Genomic DNA, 11,860 nt, shown 5'->3' with positions numbered 1-11,860 from the left:
GGGGTTTAAAGTTTCTGTTTTGCTGTGTGGTCAAGAGCAAGAAATCAGCTCTGACTAGAGTTGTTGTTGGATATATAGCTGGTGTGGTATACTTCTAATTTTTACCTGAAATCTCTTAGAGCACACCAAACTAAGATGGTGGAAATGTCCATAGGCTAGCAATCTCTTCTATTTTGGAATTAAATGCAGGTACCAAAGCACACTTCTGCTGTTTTGACTGTGAAAGCACTGAGGCTGACCAGGGGTCTGAGCCTCTTCCTCCTCCCTGTGCAGAAGCTCCAGGTTTGCAAGCTGCTTTTCTATTTCCTCCTCCCCATCTTTTAGAACAGAAGCCTTTCCATAATTACAGAGTACAGAGTGGTCTGCTCATGTGCTGCACTTGGCAACACACTTTTTACTTCCAATTTGCATCCAGTTCAACTATGTCATTAAATTTTCTCTACATCCCCTTAGGAAATTAACCATGATTTATACTAAGCAATAAGTTATTTTGGTGTTACATAATTGATTCTACTTTTCTACCAGATTGCTGTGCAGAATTCTGTGAACATATTTGTGAAAAGGACTTTATTGTTTTGTAAGTCTGTATTGCATAAATAACTTCTTTGTATGTGGTGATCTGAGTGGAAACTGACATTCCATATCTATTTCTCTTGCTGCCTACTGAAGTAGGTCTCATTTTTCTAAACATTGAACTATTCTCTAAAGCAAAGATTTGGAATGAGAAAACAATTTGAATGAAGTATTGAATAAAATAGAATTTGTAATTGAAATATTGGAAAGGATGTCTTTACTACTCCACCACCTTTGCAGCTACTTTTAAAGACCATTACCTTTTAAAAGGACTTTGCACATAGTAGGCACTTAATAAGTATTTGTTCAGTTGAACTAAAGGAACTATAGCTAAACCATGAGCAAAAACCTATAGGAAACAGATTTGCCTAAATGAATCCTGTAATGACTGATCTTATTTGTGAATCTTAGGAGGGTCTTTAAATGGGACATTTGCATCCTTGTTTTCCAAAATAATATTAGTAAGGAATTTTATAAAGATATCATAAACTCAAATAACCTAATTGCCATTAACTAGAAAATTATTTTAGCTCAGCATATCGTGGTTATGATGATATTTAGAAAAACAGCCCTGCCAGATAACTTTTTTTCTAATGCACAATATAAAGCACCTTAAAGCATAGTTGGTAAAACAGATTAGCCTTAATAATCAGTGCCATCTTGGTTTCTTTATTCTTTTTTCAAATCTTTGTCCCACAGTTATGAAAGCTAACACACAAGTAAAATCACCCTTCAAAGAAATAACATGACTGGTATCACTGTAAACTGACTTCTGCTTAGAACTATGTTTTAGAAGAATTTCCCATTTGCTTATTTCATCAAACTTCAGCCCATTCTTTATGTCAAAAAATTCATTTTGAACTCCTCAAATGCAGTCAAGAATTTAAACATTTTAAAAAATATGGGTAGAGGTGCTTACTATGATGAAATACAAAAGAGGTTGCTGTCTAAAGAAATGAGTCTGCAGGGACAGTAACCTAGGGCTTGTTGATAAGGCATGGGTGGCATCAAGAAGTGTAAGATTTTCTTCCTACTGATATTTATCTTCATTTAAATGTAACTGTACCAGGCCTGAAGTTCTGCTGTTTTAAAAAATGCAGCCAGGGAGAAAACACGAGGCTTCAAAGACTAGGCTATCAGAGGAAACTCCAACCAACAGACATGTACACAAGGACTGGTATGAATATACTTCCATGATGACCCATGTAGGAAAATGAGATTTTGTTTTCCATTGGGAACAATAGCAAGAATGAATACTACAAGCCAACTCTACATAAGAGAAGTTAGACAGTGTGTGAGGATGCTAAGGATTAGCCTATTTATTAAAAATACCAGACATGTCTATAAGGACAGTCAAAAGGCTTTCACCCAGGCCAGCTCCTAGAGAGAAAGCAGCTCAAGTCTAGGGCACAATGAAAAAACAAGGGATGATATTTCCACCTTGTAAATTCAGGGCCCATGTGATCATACACTGTGTGTATTATGACCCCAAATGATACTCATTCACATAAGTAATGTTTACAATAAACCCCCATGGAATAGCAGACTGAATTTGAACTGTCTTCCACTCCTTGCCCTTCCCAGCAAACTATTCAATGCTGTATTTTCTAATAAAAAAAAAAATACTATTGAGTACAGTTGGAAGATAGGATGAATCACCACAGTCTACTTCATTAAACAGTCATTTAATTATGAAATCAAAGTAGTTCCTATCCAGAAGGATATGAAATCAGAGTAGAGATTTTTCACTAGATACTTTTGCTGTTTAGCAGAAATAAACTTTGTTGAATGGCCCTTTATTCTTTTAAATCAATCACCATACTCTTTTGCTCCCATTAATAATTAGCACTGCCCTCCACCCCATCTCTAGGTCCAATGAAAAAAAGAACAGCTGCTGTTCCAGAAGTACATCCACTAATTCTCTTCTTAGATGAGGTATTTCTTTGATTTTTTTTAATTTTGGTTGACACTTCCCACTTTTTTTCCGCCTTTTTGTTTTGATTTCCAACAATAGGAATTGTGCAAGACAAGTATCACAAGCAAGATTTTGAATCTGATTTATCAGTCTGTGGTTTGGGAGTCTGCACTGATGAGCCCTTTAGCCCAAACTGCATTTCTTCTCAACACTATACCTTCCCTAGGAGAGTGGAATGTTTGGACCATGCTGTTCCTTTTCTTTAGCAATCAGTTTCCTTACCAAGCTGCAAGGTTTCCCCAGTATTTTGCCACTGTGCTTTAACTTTGGCATAGATTCTTCTAACATCAGTAATTTTTTATTCAGTGGAAGATTTCTTGCTGTTCTTGTTTAAAGTATCCTCTGTATTATATGCTGCATTTTAATCATGTAGTCAGTCCTCCAGGATTAATCCGGACTCCTTACAAATTCAGAAACTGTATTTCTTCCAGTATACACCCAGGACACTCCTCTTTACTTCACCGAGAGGTAGATGTACAGACATATTTATATGCATATGGTAGATGTATGCATTTAATGATTTCCCAGTGGGGTGGGGTAGTAGCAACATCAGTGGATAGCCTCTGTTAGGAATTTTTAACCTCAGGGCCGTGGATTGATTTCAGAAATGATCCATGAACTTTGATGAGGAAAAAAAAATTATATTTCAATTTAATTTGTTTCCTCTGTAATCTTACATGTTTTATGCAGTTAGAAACATTGTAAAAAAGGTTTCGCCACACTGCCAAAGGGGTCCAAGAACCACACAAAAGATTAAGGATCCCCATCTGATGTGCAATTTACCAAACAGCAGATCCACCTATACTTAACAGATATCAAACACACCAAGAGAGATATGTGCATATCCTTATATACTAAGCCTACTTAAATAGATTAAAAACAACACACCATGTCTATACAGTGCTTTCTCTTCTTCAAATAGTGGCCATAGGGGGTGGCTAGGTGGCACGGTGAGTAGAGCACTGGCCCTGGAGTCAGGAGGACCTGAGTTCAAATCCAGCCTCAGACACTTAAGACTTATTAGCCGTGTGACCTTGGGCAAATCACTTAACCCCAATTGCCCTGCTTTCCCCTCTCCAAAAAAGCAAAAACAAAACAAATAGTGGCCATAGCATCCTCATATCCATCACTTGATGACAAAGATAGAACCTCACTTTATAGCATTTATTCCATTTCATGTTGTATGTGCTTCACAGGGGACAGGTGCATGAGAAGAATGCTCCAGAAGGGAAAAGGTACCTTGAACAGGAGAAAAGCATTTCTGCTTTCCTATTTCTTGATTCACTAGGGGAAAAAATCAGCATTTGAATTTTTCTTGCAGCAGGATTAAAACTGATTATATGACAGATTTCCTGGTATCTAAAATCATGGTCAGAACTATTAGCAACACCTTGGGTTAGCTCGCAGCCTCACTGAGATTCCAGGGAAGTGCACAAAGAGCCCTCAGGCCCACGTCTGGAGCAACAAAGGTTGTATGTGTTTCTTCTCTCCTAAGCAACAGAAAGAAGGGTGTGGTTTGCACCAGGAGGGAACAGATTACCCCACAAATTAGGAGATGCCCGACACCTGCAAATGTTGTCACATCACTGTGGCCTGGGACTACAGTGTGAGAAGTCAGATCTTGCAATGGCATATTTATTCCTTTAAAGAAAACAAATTATCACAATAGTTAGTCATCCCTCAGATGCAGATCAAGAAAAAATGGCTGCCTCATGGCTTCTGATGCCATTTCCTTCCCCATTAACAGCTATTCAATCCTTTAACTTAAAGGAGACAGACCAGACACATCATGGGAAAACTACTTTGCCCCAGTTGCTTGTCCCAGGTTTGCTTTCCATCCAAGGGGAAATTTGCCAGTAATTAAAACCCTTCATTAGCCAGCTATCATCACCCTTAAGTTTTGTTTTCCTTAGAAACCACACGAAACCACAAGGGTGAGGATGAGCCGTCAAGATTTGCTCACTAAAGAGCTTTGCCATGGCAGACTCTTCTGACACACTGGTGAAACAATAACTCACATGGAAATCATGCCAGGATGTGTTAGCATGAGCAAAGAATGAAAAGGCCACATCTTTGGATTCTGAACTCTTCACCTGCAAGATTACAAACTGGAGGGTGTTTAGTGAATGTTTGTTCAAAGATCTGAATGCCTTGGAATCTCAAGAGTTGGAGGGGACTTGAAAGGTCATTTAGCTCCCACCCCCTCCAGTAATCCCCTCTGGAGCCTCTTCTTTAGGACCTCCATTGGTACGAGGCTACCCCTCCCAACATAGACTGTTCTACTTCTGTGCAATTCCAATAAGCAGGGATAAGAGTTCTTCCTTGTACTGGACCAAAATCTGCCTTCTTCTCACTATTGGGCACTTATCTGCCTCTACCCTCTGGAATCACACCCAACAAATGTAATTTTTTTCAACATTACATTACTTCAAAAAGCTGAATATACCATGTCTTCCCCTTAACATCACTTCTCTTTGATTCTCTTCGATCCCCAGCTCCTCTAAGCTATGGTTTGACTGGTTGTCCTCCCCCATTCTCATAAACATTCCCTATTCAAATGTGGTGTCCAAAACAGAGCCCAACACTGCAGGCACAGTCTGACTGGAGGACAATAGAATGATATACAACTACTCCTATTGATAGAACCAAATTTCAAACTGGGTTGGTTTTTTTTTGGCATATTACATGTTACGACTGCTTGATTTTTGACACAAACTATTACCCAGTCTAGATCCTTTTCCTTCTGTTTTTTTTCAAAGAACTAAATGTAAGATATTACATGAACTCCCCCACCCCATTAAATTTTACCTTTAATTGTAAATTATTCCAGTCTATCAAGGTTATTTTGGAGCTTGATTGTCATCTTCAAATCCAATCTCTGATACTTCCTATCCACATGACCTTGGGCTAATCACTTAATCTCCATGAGGCTTGGTTTTCTTATCTGTAAAATGAAGGGGCTAAACTAGATGGCCTGTGAAGTCCCTTGCAGCTCTCTATATAAACCTCTCACTTGCTATCCAACCCAGTTTCCTATTACCCACAGACTTAATCAGCAGGCTTTGCATATCTTCATATAAATCACTGGTAACAAGGAGTTCAGGTGCAAGGACACGTGGTATGGACTTTGCCAGGATGGCACCAAACCATTCATGGGGATTTGCTTCTCAGTACTATGATCCAAGCCATACTTCGTCCCATCAACCAAAAGGATGTCATGAAAAACTTGGTCAAATGCCATGCTCAAATCAGAATACTGTATGCCTATGGCATACCCCATTCCAATAAGAAAAGTTAGTTTGGTAAAAATGTCAAACCCTAAGCTGGTTTGGGGAGGTTGTTTTTCACCTTTCCCTACCACACACCTGTCTATCTGGATCACTAACTACCCTTCAGCACAGAGGAAATAGCCTTTATCTTCCTTTTACAGAAATGGAAAAAGAGATGGTGCAAATGACCTAAAGCAAATCAGTATTGGAACTCGTGACCCAAGGTACCAGACTAGCTGAGGCTGCCCTGTTACTAGATGAGACGACCTATCTTTGTTTTCATCAGGCCAAGACCGTGTGGATAACATGGTAGGCTTATAGTCCTCAGAATAACAAAGTTATTTTGGCTCTTCCCTCCCTCCAACCAATGATTGTTTTCTCATCAAGAAAAAGTCTGTAGGTCTGTTAACACTGCAAACTCTTAACATCAAGCCAGAATGAATCAGACAGACCTCGCTTGTGAGAGATGAGCAGGTAAACCAAATCAGTGGATTAGATACATTACTGAGATGAGCAAAGTGGGAGAAAGGAAGGAAAAGCCTCCTTTCCCACATGATCCAGGGTGTGAAGCATCCTGTGTACTTTCTTCCGAGGGCACTGGGGCAGCAGGATGTTCAGGGTCCCTCAGTGCTTTCCAGCACCTACCAGCACAAGAGGCAAGATGATGGAAGAAAACATCTGCCCCCACTTCAAGCTACAGAATTCAGTTTCCATCTTCTCCTTGTTTACTTCTTGTAGAGGGGCAAACAACCCCAAATCCAGCTCATCTGGCATGAGGCAGGCAAACCTGACATATCAAATTGTCATTTCCTAATAGTGCCTGGGAGATGGGACTTTTGAAGACCATGACAAAAGCTTCAGAACATATAGGAAAGAAATACCATTTCCCCCTAATCTTTGAACAAATAAATATCCAGTGTTTTCATGAGCAATGAAACGAATTGGTGTTCTTTGTTACTGTCACTTCTCTAAGTTCAGGTTTTGGAGAGTTGGGTTCAAAGACCCGATTTCTCCTCCCTCCCAGGCGCTTACCTTTTCTACCCTGTACAATAAGTCCCTCTGCACTGATGTGTCTCTCTGACAGGGCACTGGCCTGTGCCAATGAGCTAAGAGGCAAATGAAAAGGTTTTGCCTCTTTGAGAGAAAAATTCTGCCTAGCAGAGTTCTTTATGTTCAAAGAAATAAAAGTATCTTAGTCTATCCAAAGGGTTTCTATTTTTTAAATGTAGCTAATTAGTGCTTAAGAGAGTTCCAAAATCTGCTGAAGGGAAGGGATAAGGGAAGAGGGTTGAAGTGTCCATTAAACAGAAAATGTGATGCTTTAAAAAAGAGCTCCAAAGATGTTTGTCCAAAGTCTATCCCACAGCATGCTCAAGGCAGATGCCAGAGCTCCAAAGTTTCCCACAAGCCATAGTGCTACCCAATAATAGGCCCCTGATTCTGCAGGGTGACAAACTTAAAAACAGGCCACGACAGGGAAAGAGAAGAGGGAGGGGAGAGACTGGGCTTCTCAACATCCCCATGTGCTGCGGTTGGTCCAGCTGAGTGTCAGTCACGAAAGCGCCGCCAGGCCCCAGCATGTTTGCCACTGGATGCAGCAGAAGGGCTGGGGGAGGTAGGTGTCTCCAAGGAAGCAAAGGGATGGAGGTCTGCAGACTCAGACATGGGAGGCTCCTTGGCAGGAGAAGGAAGGGGAGAGGTTTGCTCCATCCCAGCTCTGCTGGCATCTTGACAGTGCTTGCTGCAGAAAATCTGACCCTCTTTATCTAGAGCTGTGTTCTGTAGGGGAAACAGCATAGGAACAGAAAGGTTAAACCCACCACCCACGTCAGTTAGTATCGTTGTTTAAAATACCAAACACCACACTGGAGCATGCACGAGACTCAAGAACAGAGCAGGAGAAATGACACAGGACTTTTTTTCCCAACAGAAACTCAAAGGTCACCCTACCTTAGGCCACAACAACAGAGTTTTACTCTAATGCCCTTGGCACATGCAGTGAACCAGGCATGCTGGCAGAAAGGGCCTGCCTTCTTCTGTTTGGGCCAGGGCAGTTGGGGAAACCTGGCATCCCCATATGCCCAGTGCAAGCTCACCACTTAATTCCTGACTACCTGGACATACCTTTCCCTCCATCTCTGCACCTCCCACCACTGCTGTGCCCCTGAGAGCACCCCAATAATAAGCAGAATTGTTTTACTTTCAGGTGTTCCTAGGAGATTCATAGAGCTCTTCAAAACCCTGCGATGCTCATTTTCCCCACAGTTAAGGAAAGGGATTTCTTGATCACAGAAAGGAAGACAGTGTTGTGAAGGGCTGGTTTAGAGCCAACTGACCAAATAAGGAAGCATTCCCCCCAGTGGGATGGACTGCCACCACAGGCCATCCCACAGAGTGGTAGTGAAGGGCAAAGGAACGGGGAACTTTGGGCCCCATTGCTCCTCTATGAGGTTTGTCATCTGAAATAGAAGAGGGCTGGCCTCAGTGATCTCCAATGTCTCTTCCAGTTCTCACCCTATAAAATCATTTGATCTCTTTTAAAACCTTTCCAGAGTTCTCTGATGGTCGTCCTGATCAGGCTAGCACTTTTGTTCCCTAAATAAGGCTTTGAGGAATTCTCAGTGAACCCAAGAAAGGCTGCCTGAGGCATGCTCAAGGCACTCCTGTTGGCTCTGGAGGAGGCATCTGTCAGATCTGTTCTACCCTTTCTCCTGGGCCCTTATTTCTGAGTGTTTTTGCCAGTCCTCCAGTGACACATGACAGGCTGGGGAGTCCTGGCTGTTAACAGCCACTGGTCCTCAGATTTCTCCCTACTACACAAGCACATGCAATATGGCTCTTAAAAGATTCCCCTAATAGGAATGTAATGGAATTCTGTTGTTCCATAAGAGATGATGAACAGGTAGACTTCGGAGAAACCTGGAAAGACTTGAATGAACTGATGCTAAGTGAAGTGAACAGAACCAGGAGAACATTGTACACAGTAACAGCAACATTTTGCAATGTCTTTTTGATAGACTTATCTCTACTCAGCAATGCAAGGATCTAAGACAACTCCAAATGATTCATGGTGGAAAATGCCATCCACATCCAGAAAAAGAACTTTGAAGTCTGAATGCAGATTGAAGCATATTATTTGCTCTCTTTTTTTCTTCTTGTGGTTTCTCCCACTGGTTCTAATTCTTCTTTACAGCCTAACTAATGTGAAAATATGTTTAATATGAATGTATATGTAGAGCCTGTATCAGATCGCATGCAATCTTGAGGTGGGGGGAGGGGAAAGAGGGGAAAATTCGGAGCTCAAAATTTTATGGAAGTGAACGGTGAAAACTAAAATTAATTAATTTTAAAAAAGGTTCACCTACTCAAGAAAAAATTTTCTGCTGAAAATCTAGGCTCTCATAGATCAGAACCTAGGGATAAAACCTGAATAAATTATGCAAAATCTTGGAAGGCCGTAATGCTAAATTCATCTCTCTGGGTCTCAATTGCCTTTTTCCCCCTCAAAATTAGATGGCTAGAGGATCTTTCTCTAAAGTCTTTTCCAGCAACGACTTGCTATTATTTCTTAGGGAAAACAATCTGTGGGAGAAAAGATTCAGAGAAGATATAAAACATAGATCAGAGACCCTCCAACCCCCTTAAATTTAACAGGTGAGAAAGCTAAGGGTTCAGAAAAATCAAGTATTTTGCCCAAAGTCACATAACTAAAGAGAGATAAGAGATGGGATTAAAAACCAGGTCTCATGTTCTAATACTGTTACAATTACAGTGTGCACATTAATGGAGGCCCTGTAAGAAGGCCTACAGGAAAATCAAACTGACAAGAAAAGCCTCCTTTTGGGGTGGTTAGGTGACTCAATGAATAGAGCACTGGCCCTGGTGTCAGGAGGACCTGAGTCCAAATCCGACACTTAACACTAGCCCTGTGAACTTGGGCAAGTCACTTAACCCCAACTGCCCTTCCAAAAAGAAAAAAAAAGCCCCCTTTCCCAAGCTTCCACTCTCTATCCTAGGGAACAGAGGGAAATAGCCCCAGTCATTTCTCCTGTTCTCCTGTCAATTAGACCAACACATATGTGCGCAGCAGAACAAAGCATTGCAGTTAGTACGTACCGTTGCCTTGGACCTAGTCAGAGGAAAGCAATGCAGGCGGTGGAAGAGGAGAAAGGAAGGAAGGAAGCAAGGGACAGAAACTCGACTTACTTTAAACAGAACCAACACCAATCAAACAGTTTCTTTTTTTTAAGATCAGTGTACCCTCATATCTCCCCCAAACCTACCCTTAAATAGAAACTTGATTCTGGGCAGAGGAAACCCCTTTCCCCAGAGCTGCACCCAAAATACCACTTTTGGTAACATGGCAGCAGGGAGCTAGGCTTTTCATTGCATTTCCCCATCTCTACCACAGGATGGCCTCACCTCCATTTAGCCAAGACTGGGACTCAGCCTCCTGAAGCAAACTTGGCCCATCCCAGCTTCAAGCACCCTGGGGCGTCCACCTGAAGTCCTCTAACCCGGAAAAAGTACTGTCCAATGGGTAGGGGAGCTCCTGCTAGGCTGCAGTGTTTATGGAAACCAAGGCCCCTCTCTTGACCTCAAAATCCTGTTCTCAGAAATTGACTTTCTTTGCCCTGGGCCATGGCTACAAATAGCTGCTTTAAAAATTTTTTTTTTAATTAGAGAATGCATTCGAAAACAGAAAACCCCAAACTGCCATTGGGATGTTGCTCTTTCTGTGGGTCATAACTAATGGGTTGTCTACCTAAAAAATTTGGAGGGGGGGCCTGCAATTCATGGTGGGAGCCATTTTAACGCCTCCCCCTCCACCCTCTGGGTTTTCAGCTAGTGGAAGGCAGCATGGCCAGAGAAATACCATGACACGAATGACATTTTCTCTGCCTATGCTTCATCAACTCAGAAGGATGTCAGGACACGAAAGAACCAGAAAAACCCACACCGGTAAGAAGCTAAGCGCTGGACTGTGGCAGAAATCTGAGACAAGCATGCAGACTGAAGGAGGACTGCGGATTAGAAACTGCTCTTACTAAGCGTAGCATTTTTAATACCAGGATTCTGCTTCACGTTTATCCACAGTCTCAGCAGGATAAAGAATGGAACTCTGAAGTCCCCCTCAAACTGTCAAATCAAACTGTCAAATAAAAGGTAAATAAAATCGTCAATGTCCCTTTCATTAGCTCTGTTAGCAAATGCAACAATCCTTCTGATGGGGTCTCTTGGCATGAGCATTGACCAGACTCTGAGAGGGAGGGTGGACATCTCTGTAAGACCAATATGATGGTGGTTCCATCTCCATCCAAGGTGTCTCCCTTGATATGTTTATGAACTAGTCCTGTGTCATGGTGTCCTAAATAGGCAAGCACCAGCCTCCTTCACTATTCTTGAGACTTAACTGCTGGAGGGAAACCCTGGGTTTCTTCCCCCTTCAGGGAGTTTTCTCATTTAGAACTAGAGAAAAGGTCTCCTACAGAGTCATTGTGGGGAAAGAGTTTTGGAAACTTTCAAGCACAGAGTGGAGTACTTGCACTTGGAATTTTAAAATTTAACCCAAGAAAAGAATAACACAGACAGCCTCCATTAATTAATTGGTGATGAGAATAGCAGGAAGGACACAGAAAAAGTGTATACTTCCACCACACAACTGTGCCCCAGCCCCTGTGTTGTGCCAGAGGAAAGTAGTCACCCACCTCCCCACTATGGAATACTCCTCTAAGCTGGGTTTCTTTTGGAGGGGGGGAGGAGGAAAGATAAGTTTGCTCCATACCTGAGCTTCAAGGATGAATGAGAATCATTAGGATCCAAATTCCTCTGCCTTCCTTTTGCTAGTCTAAATGGGACCAGCATCATTCAGCATTGACTTAGTAATGCTCTTATTAGGGTCCAAACCACTCTGCCCTCTTCCTACTGGTCTGAACACGACTGGTGACATTTGGCATTGACTTAATAATGCCAATAATGTGCAGAGTTGTGTAGGGAACACAGTTAGACAGGCTTCTGCCAATGAGCTGGAAATGAGGACTTA

General features: G+C 41.8%; 1 protein-coding gene across 2 annotated transcripts in view; it reads right to left on the bottom strand.

Moving 5' to 3' along the window:
* Nucleotides 1-566: 566 nt before the first annotated feature.
* DCLK2 (doublecortin like kinase 2) overlaps nt 567-11,860 on the bottom strand; it is a 224,841-nt gene continuing 213,547 nt past the window's right edge. For both annotated transcript variants that reach the window (XM_069105496.1, XM_069105495.1), the window contains one exon: nt 567-7,596. In XM_069105496.1, the coding sequence (XP_068961597.1) occupies nt 7,366-7,596 (231 nt within the window). In that variant the 3' untranslated portion in view covers nt 567-7,365. The remainder of the gene's footprint in view (nt 7,597-11,860) is intronic.

This window comes from Petaurus breviceps, unplaced genomic scaffold (assembly GCF_028583685.1).
Source record: "Petaurus breviceps papuanus isolate PSGF00001 unplaced genomic scaffold, PetGlider_PUasm1.0 76, whole genome shotgun sequence".
Classification (NCBI taxonomy): Eukaryota; Metazoa; Chordata; class Mammalia; order Diprotodontia; family Petauridae; genus Petaurus; species Petaurus breviceps.
This window is presented reverse-complemented; position numbering and strand designations above follow the sequence as displayed.